This window comes from Lampetra planeri, chromosome 31 (genome assembly GCF_965212315.1).
Source record: "Lampetra planeri chromosome 31, kcLamPlan1.2.h2, whole genome shotgun sequence".
NCBI classification, from domain to species: Eukaryota; Metazoa; Chordata; class Hyperoartia; order Petromyzontiformes; family Petromyzontidae; genus Lampetra; species Lampetra planeri.
The window spans coordinates 2,323,542-2,344,117 of NC_136137.1; the positions used below are offsets into that span (position 1 = coordinate 2,323,542).

The window sequence follows — 20,576 nt, forward strand, 5'->3', positions numbered from 1 at the left end:
ATTGGGTTCATTCGTTGTGCTTACTTAACACGAGCAAAGCGCTGTGCTGGTTTTGACATTCAGTGCCTCATCAGCAGTGTCACGCGTGCTGGAACCAATCAATGCTGGTGAATTGCCCGATGTTTATAGGCAAAGGACCCTTTCTTGAAGGAACGGGTCCTTGTTTGCGGCAAAAAAATACAAAACTTTAAATGATATAAGTGACGAAATAACTTGCATACCGTACCCACGATTGTCTCTCCGCATCAAAAAATAAATCCTAACTATTATTTTGTTCCACCATGGGAACCTCATTTGCCAGTAAAATATGATAATTGGTTTTTTACCCTTCTATCTGGCAACAAAACTGGCACCTTTTTACAAGGAGTCATGTTTGCATAGACCACAATACCTGCAGTCATAACGCTTCAAGGACAGTGCACATTATCAGAGTTATGTTTTTTTGTTTGCATTATGACTGCAGGTATTGTGGTCTATGCAAACATGACTCCGTGTAAAAAGGTGTCAGTTTTGTTGCCAGATAGAAGGGTAAAAAAACTATTATCATATTATTTTGTTACGCAACCCATGGGCCTCCGCAGCCTAGTGGGACCGCGTCTCGTTAGACCCGAGACGTCTCTCCCCGCACGCGACCTGCGGCGGCGTGACCTCGCGCGTGCGCCCGCAGGGTCACGCGGCAAGTGTGCGCGTGCGCGTAAACTGACCTCATGAATGAAATAAACTTTGGCTCCGGTGTAAATTCCCATCCTCACGACGGCACGTACCGCCGCGTTCATTCCTGTAAGACGAGAAGAAATGAAATAACGATGATGATCATGATGGTGGTGAAATTCGCGAGTGACGAGTCATATCTTTTCTTCTATTTCTTTTCAAAGTTTGCAACAACTGCAAAGTAGATAACACGCCCAACGGGGGGGGGGGGGGTGGACGTTCATCACGGAGATGGAGCGATGAAGTCGGCTCCTGTGCAGTAGCGAGATGGATTGTTGCATCGCGAGACCCACGAGAGATGGCGACAGCTTGCGGGGGGGGGGGGGAGGCTTTCATCCAGGAGTGAATAGGTCGTGGCTGATGATGACCGCTCCACATCTGACCGTGTGTCGTCACTGCACCGTAATTCGCGGTAACGGAATTACCGCGTGGGACCCAGGACCCCGCCAATCACGGAATCCAACACGGGTATCATGTTGAACCATATTACACGGCAGGCTTGTTGCGATGCATAAATGGGCCCGTTTCATCGCCGTGTCTAATACGGGATGCTTGCCGCGCTGTAATTCCGTTACCGTGAAATCGCCCGCGTAGCTGTTGACGCATCCACTTGGTCAATCTCTGAGTCATAAATACGGCGCTAAATGAGCTGACAACCGTGCGCCCGCAGTGCAGTCTTTGCTTTGGGCTGTTGATGCAGCTCATGAGATTTACCGTGACGTAATTATTTGTATACAAATACCGTGTACTCTTCATTGGGGTGGAGCGGTGGCATTAGTGGTCAGCACACTGCGCTACGCATCTGACGAACAGAGTCCGACTCCGAGTCACGGCTAACACCAGTGGCGAGTGATATCCTCACCGGTCCAGGCCCTCCCACTTCTTCCCACCCTCTTCCAACAACCTGCACTGACCATCGTGGTGAAATATGGTCAAACAACCCCCGCCTCGTGACGGACAACGGCTTTGTGCGAGGCCTCCATCCCAGCAGCGCATTTGCAGGAGCACTCGCCGGCAAATCAATGTACATCCCAACTGTGCTGCCACAGAGTCCTGTCGTGCGAGTTGAAAGCGGGTCGGTGAAGCCCCTCCCCCCTCCCAGGGATGACAGCACACGATTACACCGTTGGAACCTCATTTGCCAGTAAAAAAAAATATTTATTTTTTTTACTGGCAAATGAGGTTCCAATGGTGTAAATGCTTGCCCCGAGCTCTCATACTCTGATGGTGCATTGTCTTTGAGTTGTGCGCCTTTTGGCGTCATCTGGTCCAACCCATGTGAGACTAGGCTCTAAGGAAAGCTGTCTCGGGTGTGGACCAATCAACTTCAAGGACAGTGCACATTATCAAAGTTATGTTTTTTGTTTGCATTATGACTGCAGGTATTGTGGTTTATGTAAACATGACTCCTTGTAAAAAAAGGTGTCAGTTTTGTTGCCAGATAGAAGGGTAAAAAAACAATTAGCGCACGATTATTTTATTTGCTGGACTCGCGACAAAGGTCACCGCTGTCAGTAGCCAATCGTGGAATCATCCGACTGGCTCGCGTGGAGTGTGCTCGTTTTTGGCGTCGCACGCACGCACGCCTGCTTCGTGGCGTGGCCTGGCAAAAGTTCGCCCCCTCCCCCACCCACGCAGGCCCACCACGACTCTCCGAGTGACACCGACAGACTTGGCGCGAGCTTCGCCAACGTGACGACGCGTGCCCGGCTCATGGCTGACCGCTGACTCTGCGGTTCAGGACTCGACAAATGGGGTTCAAGCTAAATGCCAACGGAGTGATCACAAAGCAGGATGTTAACTACCTCGCCTGGTATACCGGAGGTCGTGGGTTCGACCGCGACCCTGACGCCTGCTGTATATTTGGAGTTTGTGTGTCTCTCTCTCTCCCCGTGGTCGTGTGTATTTTTCTCCAGGTCCTCAGGTTTTTTCCTCCGCATTTAGAATCAACATCACCACGCGTTTAGAGTATTTGGCTGCAATACATTTTCACAGAAACCACTTCATTGAGCTATCATTTGTGGCCAGGTCACTATATAGCTCAGTGGGCCTTACCTGGCAAAATACAAAGTTTAGTTTACATGCAAGCCATTAACACCGTTCCAACGTGGCCTATTTTTTTTGCCGAGGCTGACATTTAAGCCCGATCTAAATGTGGGGAGCTCATCAAAGCATATTCATCTCTGAAAATAAAAAAAACCGCATTCATATTTAATGAAGGCCTTTTAGATGTTTCTCAATCGGTCGCCCGTCACCTTTCGTCGCTGATCGTGAGAGTGATCCGTTAGGTTTGCAGCCCTCTGCTTTATGCTTGACTCTTTTGTGTCGAGCACATCGCCAGCCATGTCGGAGTAATGTGCGGTGCAAGATTAGCTAACGTGGCCCCCGCAGCCATTGGAAAAGATGTTAATTAAAGAATTTACTTGGGAGCAAAATATGAATGCATATTTGCATTACGGCAGCATAATCGCACGTTAATAATACAAACACTCATTAGAAAGACATTAACAGATGTCCCAATGCAGGACTCTCCTTTGAGAGTCTCTTTAGGTTCAGTGAGGCTTTCCCGGATAAATATAAACACCCATGAAGAATGCCTCTTTCTGGCATTGCTAGTTCACTAAGCATGTCGGTCATCGTGATAAATCTGGTTTTGATTTTAATCCTCTTTTGTAAAAGATTAGTGTGCAATTTTTAATTAAGTTTTACTTTCAAATTAGTTTATTCCCATTTGACATTTTGCACCGAGCAGTAGCTGTTTTAAGAGTATTGTACAAACTGTGTGGTACCATCCGTTATTAAACATGTATAATTCGACAGCTATTTGAATTGCATGGTTGAAATGTAAGCAACATACATCTTCATCACCATCGGCCATGAGTTATCGACCGCTGGATGACGGCTTTCGCTAGCTGTTGCAATATCTTCATAGTTTTACAATGCCTCATCTGGTATACAGGAGATCGTGGGTTCGATCCCGACCCTGACGCCTGCTATACAGGGTGTTTGAAAAAGATTGACCCAATTCCAAAGCAGTATATTTCACGATGGTAACAATGTTACAATTACACGAAAGGTTACAAACAGTTTAATGAGTTATCAAGTTTTACTAACCATTTTATAAATGCTCTATGTGCCCTCCACCTTGCTGTACGGGCAACATCGAGACGATAGTTAAAATTGGTCCCAATCGCCTCTAAAAGTGTCTTCTTCCACTAAAGTCACCGCTGCCATGATTCTATTTTTGAGGTCATCCAGATTCGTCGCTAATGGTGGCACAACAACGCGGTCTTTGGCGTATCCCCACAATAAAAAGTTGCAGGGTGCGATGACGTCTGGGGATCTTGGGGGCCAAGAGTGTAGCGCCACGTCTTGGGGTCCCGTGCGACCTCTCCAACGTTGAGGCAGCGCGTCTTGCGAGTGACTGAGGCTCTGGGCTGTTTGTGCGCTGGGAGAGACATCGAGCGGTAATCATTTGAACCTCTATGCCCCGCCCTCTCTATGCCCCGCCCTCTCTATGCCCCGCCCTCTCTATGCCCCGCCCTCTCTATGCCACGCCCTCTCTATGCCCCGCCCTCTCTATGCCCCGCCCTTTCAAGTGGTAAGAGTTTCATTCATGGGCGGTTTGTGGTTGCAGAGATGTAGCGATTTCAAATTGGGTCCATTATTTTAAAACACCCTGTATCATTTATGATAGCGAGGTCGCTTCTGAAAAAAAGAGCGCTATTAGGGGCCGTCCATAAATGACGTCACGCACCTAGGGGTTGGGGGGGTCAGACATTTGTGACGATGTGTGAGAAATGTGACGTCACGTAAAAATGCACAACTTTAAATAAATATAGACAACTCGTTCTACTTAATTAAATAGACGTTTTAATAAATGTTTTCTCCTACAACATCAGAGTGCAGCGCCACATTAAATACACACTACAATGACACTCGTTTAAAGCCATTTTAAGCATGTTTTATTTTTTAGGGGGGGGGGGACAGAGCTTTGTGACGTCATATTTGAGGGGGGGTCTGACTTTTTGTGACGTCGTGTGACGAAGGGGGGGGAGTCAAAAATCGTCCAAAATCGCGTGACGTCATTTATGGACGGCACCTTATAGCTCAGTGGGGCCTTACCTGGGAAAATAAAATAAAAAGTTTCAATCGCATAAAATCTATCGGATTTCCACGCACGAGGGCATTCCACCACTGCATGTCCACAGCGGACATGCAAGTCAGACACGTTGCTTGGCTGGCGTGCGTCCGTCACACCCCCCCCCCCCTCTCAATCCCTCATTCTTGTCGATGGGACATCATCGCTTCCTGTACAGTAAACTCACTCGTTTCAAAGTTCCGTGACCGAGGAAACTGACTCGGCCGGTGTCGTGGTGGCCTCTCCCCAACGCGAGGGGGCGGGGGAGGAGGAGGAGGGGGGGAGGAGGAGAGGGCACGCTCACAACGCGTTTGAAGATTCATAATAATGACAGGGCTTTGAGTCGCCTTCTCAAGCCACACGTGACCGCCATTCGTTACTGCGCCACTGGGCTCCGTTTGTAACCGGGGAGGCAGCGATGGGGGGGGGGGTTATTGCGCAATCCCCCCCCGCCCTCAATCGAACCCCCTTCCTTGTCTTCCTCCCAGAACGAAGGGGCCACTTCGCGTGCGGTGACGCCAGCTCGGCTCTGTTCGTGTGGGTTGAGCAGATGCCCTTTAGTAGCACTAATAAAGGGACGTTCGTGGGAAAATTGGAAATGTTCAAACTGAAATGACCCCGACCCCTGCCACATTTGTGAGTTTTTTTTTACGTTTCGTTTTTTAAAAATTTCATTCCTAGAAACATCTCTTGCCTTCGCCTGGGATCTCATTCCTCAAGCGGTCGAGAGTTGCCAGTTTGACGAGCTGGGCCATTCCCATTGCTTGTCGGAAACCAAGCTTCGCAGAACAAACATCGGCAGAGTAGAATGGATTTAATTATACATGGCACGCACTGTATTCTGTGAACATCATCGTCCTGTTACCACCCACAGCTCCCGTTGTCTGATGACCCAATCAATCCTTATTTTGCCCGCAGATAGATTATTATTCCGCTTTGTGTGTTTCTTTTGATCAAGATAAGAGTGCTCCGGAAGTGGCAGCCCAAAGGGACTTTGTTGTTTCAACACTGATCTTAAATGACCGTTCCTGAAGACTGTATCATTATTCGCTGCATTTAAAGAGACCCTTGTAGGCCGCCGCGGGGAAATGTGAGAAGTTGGGGAGTGCAGCAATAATCAACTGTTGTACTGTACTATGCTCCAACGTCTATGCTGTGCCTGCCGTCACCAACCCGCCCTGACTGGCGTGGTGAAGTATGGTCAAATAATTCCGACGTGGGACGGGGAGGCCCTCATCCAGCAGTGGATTGACAGAACTGGCTGTACACGCAGTGCACTTCGCTGGCAGTGACGTTGTTGACCTGGGGCTCAGTGATCTTATACTGCCAGGTACCCTGTTGAATGACGCCGAGCGTTCCGAGGACATGGAAACGTGAACTGGGAGGTTATCACGGGCTCACGTAGTATTCTGGACATGCAAAAACACGTGTAAAAAAACGAGAGTTAAAAGTATCATTTGTGGTCATTGTGTCCGTAAATTTCTCAAACGTTTTCGTCAATAATCAACCGGTCAAGCGTGTGGCAATTTGTTTGTAAATGTTCTGGGTAGACATTTGTTTCACTGGGGTCCCGCTTGGGTTTGCTCCGTTGTGTGATGCATATTTCAGAGATCTTTACCCCTGTTTGATAAACACGTTGTTTGTTTGTTGTCATTATCGTCACCGGATTCTTAGGATTATTCATCTACAGAAAGACGCAACGCCAACTTTGTCTCGGCGTCACGGCTGTTATTCAGATCGAGTTGCACGCACACAGCTACCGAATTACAAGACGCAACCACAAATTTTGCTTGAAAAATACCGAGGTGAAAAATGCGTGTCATTATCCTGAGAATACAGTACAGTATTAGAGTACAGCATGGTTTCTGAACACGCATTTCCCCAACCGTTTCCTTGGTTACGTTTCAGAAGTTTAACAATTGTTTCCCTTAACCCTCAACGTATTTTCCGTTAACATTTTCTCAGAACTCAAAAGTTGTAGTAATTGTAAAATCAGTTTTGGGCCCTGCTATCCCAGGAATGCAATTAAGCATGCGTAATTCGATAATCTTCTTTATAGATTACACGCCAAAAAGTGCAATTACGCATTAAATTGCCGTTATTAAAAATTTTAAGCTTGTCAAAAAAAACGAATGTCTGTAGGAGGTGAGTTCAAGTATCTAATTCACCTCCCAATGATGGACACGAAGACCTATTTTGCTAACAGTACTGTAAACCAAATTATATATCAGCCTGGCCACAAATGATAACTCAAATAAGTGGCGTCTCATGTGGACGTTATTTTATCGCAGCCAAATACTCTAAACGCGTGATGGGTTTTTTTCTAAACGTGGAGGGAAAAACCCGGAGGACCCAGAGAAAAATCCACGCGACCACGGGGAGAGAGACGCGCAAACTGCAAATGTACAACAGGCGTCAAGCGTCAGGATCGAAGCCACGACCTCCTGCATACCAGGCGAGGTAGTTAACATCTCATCGCCACCACAGCGCCCCTGGCATCTCTCGCTCACGTCGCTGCTGGCAGAAGGGCCTCCACTAAGAGGGAGCTCTGGACGGCGCATCAAGTGACTTGCATCCCACTGGGATTTTTGCACACAGTGTTGGTGTACGGTGCTTTTTATGCAATATTTTGCTTTTTTTTATTTTCTGTTTGCACATAGTCACTTCAAGATGTTTTCTTGTTCATGTTTTTGTTTTTTTGTGTGTTGCGGTTGCACCTGATTCAAGAACCGAATGGCTCACAGGGCTATACCTAACAATTTAACTTGAAGTGGGTATATTTTGGCCTACTCTTCCACGATGGCCAGACGTCCTCGCACAGGTGGGAGTACCCACGCCTACTTCCAGCGCACGCTCCCCGCTGATGGACTAATTGTGGCGCATCCATTCGTGCCGCTGGCTGAGCTGAGGCAGGGGGGGGGGGGATACAATGGGCTTGTCCCATTGTCTTCAATGCCACGCCGGGAGAGATCGAATCGTCCCATGGATCGCAAGACTCCAGTGCGCTCATTCATTAACCGCTGCTGTAGTAAATTTAGACTTGAAACTTTCGTGACTGCAGGAATTCATATTCTTGGTTCTTTCGGTAAAGTCACGTAAATAGAAAAATAAAAATATATATATAAAGATTAAGATAAAATGAAATAATAATGAGAACAATTTATTTTTTTATTTTATCTTATTATTTTATTTTTATGTTTGGATTTTCTTTTTTCTAGTTACGTGACTTTACCGACAGAACCAAGAATACGCTACTGTAGGGGCAAGCAACATCCCTTGGCATTAGCAAGCCTCGCGTGTGAAACCATCATGGTGATCAGCAGTGGTCAAAATCCACTGCTCGATGAATGCCCCCCCCCCGAGCCGCCGTCGCCGCCGCCGCCATCTCTCACGACGACCCTGCCACGCAGAGTGGCACGGCTCGCACCTGCTGCTTGCAGCGCGCTGTGGTTTGCGTTCGCTCCGTCAAGACGGTGGTGCGAACGCAACTGCTCTCTGTGTGTGTGCCTCTCTTCTGTATGTGTCTCTCTCTCTCTCTGTGTGTGTCTCTCTCTCTCTCTCTCTGTGTGTCTCTCTGTGTGTGTCTCTCTCTCTCTGTGTGTGTGTCTCTCTCTGTGTGTTTCTGTGTGTGTCTCTCTCTCTCTCTCTGTGTGTCACTGTGTGTGTGTCTCTCTCTGTGTGTGTGTCTCTCTCTGTGTGTCTCTCTCTGTGTGTCTCTCTCTGTGTGTGTCTCTCTCTGTGTGTGTCTCTCTCTGTGTGTCTCTATCTCTGTGTGTGTCTCTCTCTCTGTGTGTGTCTGTGTGTGTGTCTCTCTGTGTGTGTGTGTCTGTGTGTGTCTCTCTCTGTGTGTGTGTCTCTCTCTCTGTGTCTCTCTGTGTGTGTCTCTCTCTCTCTCTCTCTGTGTCTCTCTGTGTGTGTCTCTCTCACTGTGTCTCTCTCTCTCCGTGTCTCTATGTGTGTGTCTCTCTCTCTCTGTCTCTCGATGTGTCCCTGTGTGTGTGCGTCTCTCTCTCTCTCTGTGTTTCTCGAGGTCGCGTGCTCTCTCTCTCGTCTCGCAGAGATGAGAGAGGGAGCACGCCTGCCGAATAAATGTGCCTTGACGTCATCCAACGTTATATTCTCTGCATCAGCCGCTGGCAAATCAGGGATGAGTGTGGCTCCTTGTGCCCCTCTCCCTCTGCAACACATGTTCACTATTTTGTCAACCCCAAAGTCATGGCAGGGCAATTGTGCGTGTGTGTATTTATGCACGTGTGTGTGTGTACAATAGTGTATATAGACAATGTCCCTGTACTCTACACATACAACATTGTTATGGGCGATGATGTAACCATGCATATGTAGGTCATTCATCCGTCGTCAAACGTCATGAGCAATCCACTGCTGGATGAAAGCGACAGCTTGCGTAAGTTATCTCCCATGGTCACACGATGCAATAATTCACCTAGCTGCTGCACACAAGCCGATTCCATCGCTCCATCTCCGCGATGCTCGTTCAGGTGGGTAGTGTGCAAGCAAGCTGAGATATGCTGAATTGATTTATTGATCGAGTGAAGCCTCCGTAACGAGGCGAGAGCTCATCGTGGACGACCTGGTGCAGAGTGGTCACTCGTACAAGCAATATTGCTGAGCAATATTACATTCTAATATATAGTAGACTGACGTTTCAAGCAATGGCCCTTCTTCAGAGCAGAGAGAGAGAAGGTGGAATCATTTACTGACTGTATAGTTGACATCTGCGGTCAGTGACTGCAGACGTTGTACTGCACGCGGAGTGGCTTGCCACATGCACCACGCACATTTACGAAACGGATGCGTATAAGAATACATCGAAAAAAAGTGCATGGATGGGCGAGCAATGACACTTCTCAGCATGCCACTGTCGCAACTGGAACGGCCCCGGTTGTGACACCCTTAAGCTCATCACAAATTCGCGAAGCATAAAGTCCCCAGCAGTCCCGGTTGTCGATTCGGTCCACTACTGGACGGTGCAGTACGCGTGACGAATGTAAAAAAAAACGAATGCGTGAAGGAAATCCTCCTCCAGCATCTCCACCACCTACCTTGGGCATCCCCGCCGCTGGTCAACACACCGATGCATTTCCCCTCGCCGGAGATGTTCTCCAAGTATTTCCTATCCGCAGTCGCCGTCCGAGCTGACATCTCTCCACGGTGTAGACGCGGTTGCGTGTGCCCCCCCCCTCACCCCACTGTGTATATGTGCAGACGCGAGTGAAGACTGCGTGTGCGTGTGGAATGTGGTAGATCTGTGTAGGTGTGCGTGGGTGTTGGCTACGTGATATTGATGAGTAGCTATGGGATATATGTTTGTGTATGATAGGTGTGTGTGTGTATGATATATGTGTGCAGGATGTATGTGTGTGTATACAGTATACGCTATGTATATATATCTGTGCTATATAGGCAGGTGCGTGTGTGTGGTATATGTACCCCCGTGTATAGGTGTGTGTGTGTGTGTACAAGCTGAGTGACAGGCGTCGTTACACCACCCTCCCCTGCTTCTCCGTCACACGCCAAGCCACGACCACCGCACACACACACACATTGTGTGTTTATATACTCGGCGTAGGTCCCTGCCTCTGCCCATATTTGGAGGGGCTTGCCCGGTTTGGTGACTCTGTGATGAGCGCGTTCTGTGCACGGCAGGAGCGGCGCCTCTCTCTCTCTCTCGCCCCGTGGGATGATGAGGAGGAGGAGGCAGTGGTCGCCACGCACGCACGGAGGAGGGTGCCGAGAGGCGACGGGCAGCATCGCTTCTAGCCGATGCGCTATCGCGTGCTGTTCAGGCGCGATGTTGTCCGACGTTTCGCACCACGTGTCGTGTAAGTTCGCCCGGGGTCGCAGCGCGTGCTGGTTGGGGGGGAGGGACGTCCGACGTTTTGCTCGACGCCCTTGGAAACTATTCAGTATGCATTTGTCAATGTGCCCTGCTTGGTAATGTGGGCAAGTGCAGCGCGTTTGTCGACCATGAAACACATCGGAGAGTCTGACAGCAGCGTAAACGCGGGACTGTAACCTGGAATAGAACTTAGGTAGTCGCTTTCATAGCGCATAGCGCTAACCACTGTGACCATGCTCCAATGTTGTACGGGTATATATAATTATAAGCTTGCATTCAATGTTTATGGGTTATAAACTAGTAGATTATAATTGTCATGTCAACCAGGAGTAGTGACAATTCACTCCCTCCCCCCCTAAAGGAATTGTAGTCGTTACATTTCTCAATTTTTTTTTTACATTTTGCTGAATGATAGCGCCTCTCGTGGCCACAGCAGCCGTGAACCCATCTCGGTAACAGTCGCACTGACTCGTTCACTTGCTGACCCTGCAAGCGACCCTTGCAAGACATCCAACATCGCGACACGTCCATCACTAAACACGCGAGATTCGATATGCGAACCAATGCGCTTACGAATGGATGAACTGATGCATCATCCGCTCGCCGATAACACTTCACCGCATCATCGGAATAACCCTCGTCCACCGCCTGCTGTAAAAACCAGAACCCGCGGGTGTGTGTGTGTGGGGGGGGGAGGTTGCTCTGTCACAGTGGTTCACACACTATGGGAACCTCATTTGCCAGTAAAAATATGATAATTGATTTTTTACCCTTCTATCTGGCAACAAAACTGACACCTCTTTACAAGGAGTCATGGTGGTTCACACAGTTAAGCAGAATGGACTTGGTTCGGCGGGAAGGAATCGTTGCACGCTCTCCCCACGTCAAACTCCGTCATGATGCGATGCCCACATGCTGTGTATGAGACGTGGGCCGTGGCTTTCCGAGGATCGTGTCCGTGACAGCGAGCGGTATAATAGAGCGGCCGTGCGCTTTGGCAGTGTACGAACGTCGGTCAGCCCGTGGGGGTTTAATAACGCCGGCTTGTGTACGTGTCTTGGCACGTGCGAAATGTGAGCGTCCGTCACTTGACCCCACCACCCCACCGTGGGCGGGCAGACTCAGCGCTCGCAAGCGAAGATGCTCCAATCTCAACGGGATGGTCGTCCAAGGCGAATGTCTTTTAATACGCAAAATATCTCGCAGATAGTGGAAGCAAATACTCGCATCGTGGTCATTTAATGTGGCATCCAACGTCTTCCAAATGTGCCGTGTGTGTGTCTCTCTCTGTGTACCTGGTGCGGTGCGTAAACATCGCCACTGGGGAGACAAAGGCGGCCGGGCGTGGTGCTGGCCACCCACCCCCTCGTGTGCCTCTTCGGCATTCATAGGTGCTACTCGTTAACGGCACTTGCTCCTACAGTCTGTTAAGGCTACACGGGGGATCTTTGTCTTTGTGTGTGTGCATGTACCGCAAGCAACGGAAGCGTCAGTGGTTAGCGAGCAGAGTTCGATTCCCGCTCACGGTCATCATCAGTGACGATTGATCTGCACCGGTCCTGGGTCTCGCCCAGGTCGACTCGGCCTCAAATGAGTACCTGGTGCGATGTGTAAACAGCGCCACTGGGGAGACAAAGGCGGCCGGGCGTGGTGTTGGCCACCCGCTCCCTGGTGTGCCGTGTCGGCCTTCATAGGTGCTCGCTAACAACACGCGAGATTCGATATCCGCACGGTGGATCTTTGTCTTTGTACCCCATAGCAACTGACAAGTGAGAAAACGAAGCCATTCAGTTCTCTAAACCTACCCACTGCATTGTGATCGTTGTGTTTATTCGCACCGGTGTGTATTTATTTGTCCTCCACTGCTGTGTTTATGCCAGTGCCCGATTAAGCTAGTGCGAGGCCTGTAGCATGTGTTATAAAGGGGCCCTAAAAAAACACACGTAAATATTAAAACACACGTATTTTTTTTACTTGCATAGTAAAGTGATTGTATTTTTTCATTTGCTATACAACCGGGTAATAAGACAAATCGCTAACCTTAAACACCCAGTCATTCGTAAAAGTTGTAGGCGGTATAGTACTATAGTGATAGAGCAAGTGCAGAATCACTGAACCTGAATTGTTAGCTTGAAAGCATTTAGCACGGGCCCTTGAAAGTGCGGGCCCGTAGCTACTACATATGTAGTGTGGACATATGTAGTAGCTACTATTATGTATGTAGTAGCTACTACATATGTAGTGTATGTCGTAGCTACTACATATGTAGCTATTTCTGCTCCTATGATAATCCGGCACCGGTTTATGCCGTGCTTTGCCTCGTATCCCGCATCTTCCTAAACAAAAACACACTCACCTGAATGGGCTCTTGCCTGGTGATGCACATATCAATTGTGACCATACTTCACCACATTGGTCAATTAATGAAGCTGGTGAAAGGGGGTAGGGGGTACGGACGAAAAAAAAACCCACTGCCCTTTATTGCCCACAATGTCTACTGCACCTGCTTCATGCGCCCTGCTCATCAATACAAGTGACCAGGCTGATTGTTGCTTAGCTTCCGATTTTACGTGATGGGATCGGTCGCGAATTAAACGTGAGACGGTCGTATGAGTGTCTGCCTACGTTCATAATCTGTGGATATTTCTCGGGGTCCTCCGGTGTTTCCCTCCACATTGTGTCGTCACGTGCGTTTAGAGTATTTAGCTGCTTGATACGTCCACATGATGATGACGACGACAAGCCGCTTCGTTGAGCTATCATTTGTGGCCAGGTCGCTTCTGAAAAAAAGCCATATAGCTCAGTGGGCCTTACCTGTTAAAAAAAAAATACTAGGATATTTAACTCCATGTCAGCCTCATGCATCTCAATCGAGCGTTGTTTATTTTTTAATCGAAATATCACGAACCTGAACGGGTTAATGCGCCATTGAGAGGCGGTGGAGTTCCGGAAATCCTTTTATGGGCTTGTTAAATGACGTCAGCGCACTCGATTCCCAGCACCGCCGCTGCCAATCTCCGATTTGTATGCAGGTCGCCTGGCAGCAAGATTCTGGGCAGCTGGTAATTAAATCGTCGTCGTCATCACCTCTTCATGCCAGCCTGCTTCCGCCGTCTGAGAAGAGCGTTCGCCGTAGCCAAGCGTTCATCTGACATCGTTCTGAGCTAATTGGTATGCAATTTAAAATTGATGCAGCGTCTAAATGTGAACGCATCTCAGGTCGATGTACAGGAACAATAGGGACATTTAATTTGAAGAGGCGGTCAGTCGTAGACTTCCATAGAGACCAATAGACGCACACAGAGATCCATAGACTTACATAGAGACCCCCGTATTCACATAGAGATCCAAATGCAATACAATGTGGATGTATATATATGGACGTCTGAATGAGACCGCATATCAAGATGCTGTCGAGAAACTGTGGGCACATTTATTTTTATGGAGAAAGACTTTGAGCCACATCGAGCTCGTCACCAGATGTGGCCCTTGGGGGCCGTCCATAAATGACGTCACGCACCTAGGGGGGAGGGGGGTCAGACATTTGCGACGATGTGTGACGAGGGGGGGTTTGAGAAATGTGACGTCACATAAAAATGCGCAACTTGATATAAATATAGGCGTTCTACTTAATTAAATAGGCTTTTTAATAAATGTTTTCTCCTACAACATCAGAGTGCAGCGCCAAATTAAATTCGCACTACAATGACAAAAGTTTAAAGTGATTTGAAGCATGTTTTATTTTCAAAATGGAAATGTGGTTTGGCTTTGTGACGTCATATTTGAGGGGGTTCTGACTTTTTGTGACGCCGTGTGACGAGGGGGGGAGGAGGGGGGTAAAAAATCGCGTGACGTCATTTATGGACGCCCCCTTGTCAGTGCCACCTGAGGAGTCATAACTGCAGTGGTTCCAATCTCTTTCAGTGGCAAACAAGAAAATTGTGTGAAAACCATTTTTTTAATGAATTTGTTATATAAATCAATCCTATCAGACGTGTATATATTGGTCCGTGAATAACGTTTTTTTTTGGGTTAAATCACATTAATACAAATGTGTCGTTAAACCCGGTGGTAGCGGGTTTAACGACACATTACGCGATCTAAACCCCGCAATAAAATGTATTATGAATAATGTTGGTTGCGAAAGCCTTCCGTGTTCAACTTTATATAATGGTGATAAAACAGTCGATGCTACCTTAGGAGGAGACGAAGAAGATCTCGAGACTGGCCTGGCAGGAAGTCGACAGCAACATAGACAGGGGGAGACGTGAGTTTCAGACAGTGGGGGCTGCAGATGAGAGTGCGCGACCTCCTACTGAGCACGTGATCCACGATCTATCACTGAACGCCGTCAATCAAGTAAATTGTGTTTTTCCTTTTTTAAATCCCAAGTACAGTTTTCCATTTCGTTGATGAAGCAAAACCTTTTGGGACATTAAGGGTCCTTTGAGGTCGTGCGCAGTGGTACAGCCCTTCAATGACGACATCACTCGCCGGCATGGGCTTTGTAATCACAATTCTACACAGATAATGACGATGATGGTGATGGACAGGTTGAATGAGGACAGACATCGTAAATTACTAAACTGGCATATAAAAGGTAATTATAAAATTAAAATCGAGCAAAAGATAACTAAGAACATGCCATCTGGAGAATCACAATGGGCTCACACGTGGTTTAATGAAGGGTGCCGTTGTTGTTTTTTTGTTAATGAGATGCAAATGAATTGTGTTCCACATGGCCGCGTAGGATGGTGATGGTGTTCACCATCGCATCGTCTATCCACTGATGGCCTTTACCCAGCAGTGGATATACCATGGCCTTCATCCAACAGTAGATCGACCATGGTGGCAGCTCAGGACGACGAGCTGACCTTCCTCTATAGGAGTGCCGAGCCCATAACTGATGATAATGAAGAGTCGCTCATCCAGCAGCGGATAGACCCTGGCTGTGTTCGGCATGTGCAGAAGGACCCGGAGTCATTGTGCATTCGCTGCGCGTTAAACAAGCGCAGTCGCGCTCCCGTTACATGAGCATTATTCGCGTGTGGGAGGAATGCGAATTGAGGGCCGGGTCCTGCTGCTGGTGTCTGGGTTTTTTAAACTATAAACGAAGATGTTTTTTGTATTTTACCAGGTAAGGCCCACAGAAATATGTAACTGTTGTTATTTTTGAGAAGCGACCTGGCCGCAGCTGATACCTTAACGAAGTGGCTTATCAACGTGGACATTTATCAGAGCCAAATAGTGTAAAAGCATGTTTCTAAATGTGTAGGGAATAAAAACCGGAGGACCCGGAGACAAATCCACGTGACCACGGGGAGAGAAACACGCAGACTCCAAATACGCAGCAGGCGTCAGAGTCGGGATTAAACCCAAGACCTCCCATGGTAACATCTCCTACCCTAACCACATTGGCACCCACCGTGGCACAGACAAAGACAAAGATCCCCCGTATAACCTTAACAGAATGTAGGGGCAAGTACTGTTAGCGAGCACATATAAAGGCCGGCACGGAACACGAGGGGATGGGTGGCCAACATCACGCCCGACCGCCTTTGTCTCCCTAGCGGCGATGTTTACACATCCCACCAGGTACTCATTTGAGGCAGAGTCGACCTAGGGGAGGCCCAGGACCGGTTCACTGGTGTTCGCCGTGAGCGGGAATCGAACCCGGGTCGCCAGGTTCGAAGCGCAGCGTAGCGCTAACCGCTACACCACCGCTCCCCACCGTGGCACCCACCGTGGCGAGGACATCTCCTACACGAGTGGTTCTTAAGCTGCAAGACCTTTTGAAGTAGTCCAAGGAACTCTTGATAAATGTTTCTCACAAAAACACCACATTCTTGACTGCCCATTTCACAACGATTTCGATTTGTCAATGTAAACTTGACCGTATTTAGGGCTGTTTAATTAACAGTTTACAGGGGATGCTCGAGTTATTTTTTTTATAATTAATGTTGAAGAATTGTTTTTGTTTTGGTGCGTTGTGGTACGCGAAATTATCTTGCGGGCTGGCAGGTCAAGTGGACGTCCACCGAGGAGATGGAGCGATGTGCTTAGCTCGTGTGCATGAGTGAGATCCAGTGTCACATCGCGTGACTGTGGAGTATGGCGACTGCTCGGACAGGCCTTAATCCAGCAGAAGATAGAGAATGGCTGGTGCTTGCGATAGTTCATTTCTCCGCACCTCCGATTAGCGCGGTTGACGACGTACGGTGCGAAAGAAGTTCAACATACATAAACCGGGATTCAAATACTGCACTGAGAGTGCAATTGTTACTACGTCTCAATGGGATTTCAAGTGAGTGACACTCGCCATCTGCTGACACCTGTAGGAATATACGATTAGGTGCATGCTGTGTGTGGCCTTGATGTGCTCTACGATACGTCTAACGCTGTACGTAGGGACGATCGTGACTGTTTGAAATAAGTAATATTTGTAAAAAACTTTTTTAAAACACGCTTCAATGAAATGTACTAGTAATCGCAGAACTACACGACTCCAGGTAGTGGGCCCAAAGCTTGCCATAACGTAAGGGACGGTGGTGATTTACAGCCAACGTCAGTTGAGCGTGGAAAATTAGACCCAAGCCGAAACATAAAATATAAAAAAGATTGTTCACAAATATTTTTTTATTATTATAGAATATAGTATTGTCATGAGTATGACATAAGTATACAAAGTTTGCAGTCGATACTACATTGCGAAGTGGGTTAAAATTGAGTTACAAGGTATGAGTATACAACAGACCGAGTGAGTTAATAGAACGCGTGTAATAATAACAAAAAAAAGATGAATGGTGGAAGCTACAACGGTAAGGAAGGCCACATTTAGCACGGATATCATCCAGCCTCTGATTATTAACCAGAACAATCAGACTCCGTTTTTTTTTGTTCGTCAAATTCGGGTCCGTAATAATTATAGACCAGAGTTTGATTTTACTTTCAGCACTGTCAGCCTCCATTATCACAGTCCTATCGTTCCTGCTGTTCAACGGTGGACCGAGTCATCTACCCTCTGCGGAGTGTATCACGAAAGCTGAAAGTGAACACACCCTGCCAAAGGTTATTACGATCCAGCTCAATGCAATGCGAGTTTATACCAAAAAACAAATCTAAATTCAACACGGTAAGGTGCTGTTGGAGGTACCATTCTTTCGTATGGCAGTATGCATTTATCTTGAACTTCTTTCGCGCCGTACGTAGCCAACCGTGCTAATCGGAGGTGCAGCGATGACGCGCGGGAGGTAAATGCCAATGTCGAGAGGGCTTCAGGAGAGAGCTCGTGTCGTCTGTGCTAATTCTCCGCTGGAGGAGCACAGATTACAGTGGTGTTACTATACGGTCCATAGCTTGGGTTGCACGGACATAGTCGCACCGTGGGTTGTCAATGGGTGTCGAGACGACACAGAGCAGTGAGAAGATGGGGAGAAGGGACATGGACGTGGCAGCTACGTCGCTCTATTCCTCGATGTAGCAGGAATTTGGAAATGTATTTACGGTATATTTATAACAAGCTTAACTACCCGGCTTCGTCCACGACTTGAATTCTTGTCTTGGACGGCCTACGCAAAGGGTTGGGGGGGGGTGACGTCAGCAGGTACACTGCGTGGCGCTGCCGCATGCGGGTGACATCACAGTTGTGACGTCACCGCTCACTTGCGTGCAAAATATATCCATTATTGCGCCCCCCCCCCCAAATACAAAAGTTTTTTAAATAGGTTTTGCATTGTGCACAGCCTGGAAGCTACTCACATGCCAAATTTCAAGTTTGTTGCATGTCGGGAAGTATAGGCTAAACATTTCAAACAGACACACATATTCACAAATTTCCCTTTTATATATATATAAATGCACTACGTATATCATTCCACTGATTGACGGAGGCCGCCCCTCCCCCACTCCGTGTACCATGCGGTTGATGGCCAATAGCTCACGGTCGCTGATTGGTGAAGCCCGGAGAGGGGAGAGGGTCGTTTCTAATATTACTCGCCACTGATGGTAGCCGTGGTCGATAATCCAACTGAGTTGACGCGGCGGCGGGGTTTTACGCAGTGGTGCCGTGCGCTAATCACTGCGCCACCACTCCACTTCGTGCTTAGCATTTCAAGTCAATAAATGTCAACCGCAAAGCGTGGTCGGGAAGCCGCCTTACCCCATGTCTCAAAATCTCTGATAAACCTCATGTGTACGGGGGTATAGGGAATTTCCGCCCGCACTGTAGTTTTACATTCTGTCCGCTAGAGGGCGACTATGTTGTGTACAGACCAGTTGCTGAATCGCATGCGGTATTCGCACTTGGAAGATGCGTTGTCAATTGGTGTTCACCCAGGCTTCAGCGTACTTCTGCTATATATAGTGGGCACAATGGAAGAATGTACGAGTTATATAAACAGCATTGCTGTGAAGGTAAGCCACCTAGCGGACACATTGTGGCAGTGCGCAGGGTATTCAGTTGAAGCTTTAGGGGCCGTCCATAAATGACGTCACGCGATTTTGGACGATTTTTGACCCCCCCCCTCGTCATGCAGCGTCTGATGTTGTAGGAGAAAACATTTATTAAAAAGTAACTTTAATTAAGTAGAACGTGTTGTCGATATTAATTTAAAGTGGCGCATTTTGATGTGACGTCACATTTCTCACCCCCCACCCCCTCGTCACACATCGTCACAAATGTCTGACCCCCCCCCCACCCCAGGTGCGTGACGTCATTTATGGACGGCCCCTTAGGACGCAGTACAGAAAATAGTTTGCTGACCTTAATTACACGAATTTTGAGTCTTAGCTCCTCTGTGGGGTTTCTCCAGCCACTGGCTTCTTCCCATGCGAAAATAAAACAAGTCATGGGACAAGTATGGCAGTAATAAACCACGCTACTGACAGCTGTAGATGTGAGGAGTGGGGGTGTTCATCCAGCAGTTGACTGACAATAAGTTGCACATGTAAATATATTTACTGTATCTATAATGACACTCAAGGACAGAAGTGGTTATCATGCAGTTCCTGTTTGTATTCGTTACATTTGACGAACAACCGTTTGGACTCGTCATGCACGGTCACGACACCAGCGGGGTGTACCGCGTGTGAAGTGAAGTGAAAGTCGCACAGCGGCACGCCAAGTCCGTGTGTAACAACATCGGCGGGTTCGCGAGTCGTGCCAGAAGAACAACAGCTCGTCCCTCAACAAATAAGCCGACTCGGTGTCGGGACAAGGCGTGTGTGCCACCACCTCCATCTTCGTAGGTCGAGCGCCTTACAAAACGGTGCGCGCGCATCACGTGATGTAACAAGGTTCAATATCAATATAAACAGGACCCTGCGGGGTGGGCTGGTAGGAACGAATAACCAAATAATATAAACATAATGTATTATTACACTTGTTAAGCCAGGAAAGCCCCACTAAGTGTTTGCAGTAGGGGGCGATGTTGATACACGGACGGACGGACGGACGATATAATCTATCGGTGGTCTGGTCCACTTCGTTCCTACCAGTATAAACGGACTGTTGGAATTGACGTTTGTTTCAACGTGTCCAAATGTAGTGGCATAGGTGCGTTTGCTTGTCACCTGGGCGTGCATAAGATGTTGATTTCATTCACGTTTGCTACTTCGTGAAAAATAACTTTGAGTTAAAATCGGTTCTGCCTTGACCTCGCCGATGGACAGTGTACAAGCGATTCACGTGACGTAGAAAATAATTCCATTTTTTTTTTATTTAACCAGGTAAGGTCCACTGGGCTATATAGCTCTTTTTAAGAAGAAACTTGCCCACAAATGATGGCTCAACAAAGTGGCTTATCGTGTGAAAATTCAGAGCAGCCAAATATTCCAAACAGCATGTTTCTAAATGTGGAGGGAAAA

At 47.8% G+C, this 20,576-nt stretch overlaps 1 protein-coding gene and 1 long non-coding RNA gene across 2 annotated transcripts in view; one reads left to right on the forward strand and one right to left on the reverse strand.

Moving 5' to 3' along the window:
• LOC144729080 (ATP-dependent 6-phosphofructokinase, platelet type-like) overlaps positions 1-10,482 on the reverse strand; it is a 66,090-nt gene extending 55,608 nt beyond the window's left edge. The window contains exons 1-2 of the mRNA XM_078608970.1: positions 9,916-10,482; positions 705-778 (exon numbers count right to left, since the gene is read on the reverse strand). Of these exons, the coding sequence (XP_078465096.1) occupies positions 705-778; positions 9,916-10,015 (174 nt within the window). The 5' untranslated portion in view covers positions 10,016-10,482. The remainder of the gene's footprint in view (positions 1-704; positions 779-9,915) is intronic.
• LOC144729083 (uncharacterized) overlaps positions 1-20,576 on the forward strand; it is a 133,300-nt gene that overhangs the window by 42,387 nt on the left and 70,337 nt on the right. The window lies entirely within an intron of this gene.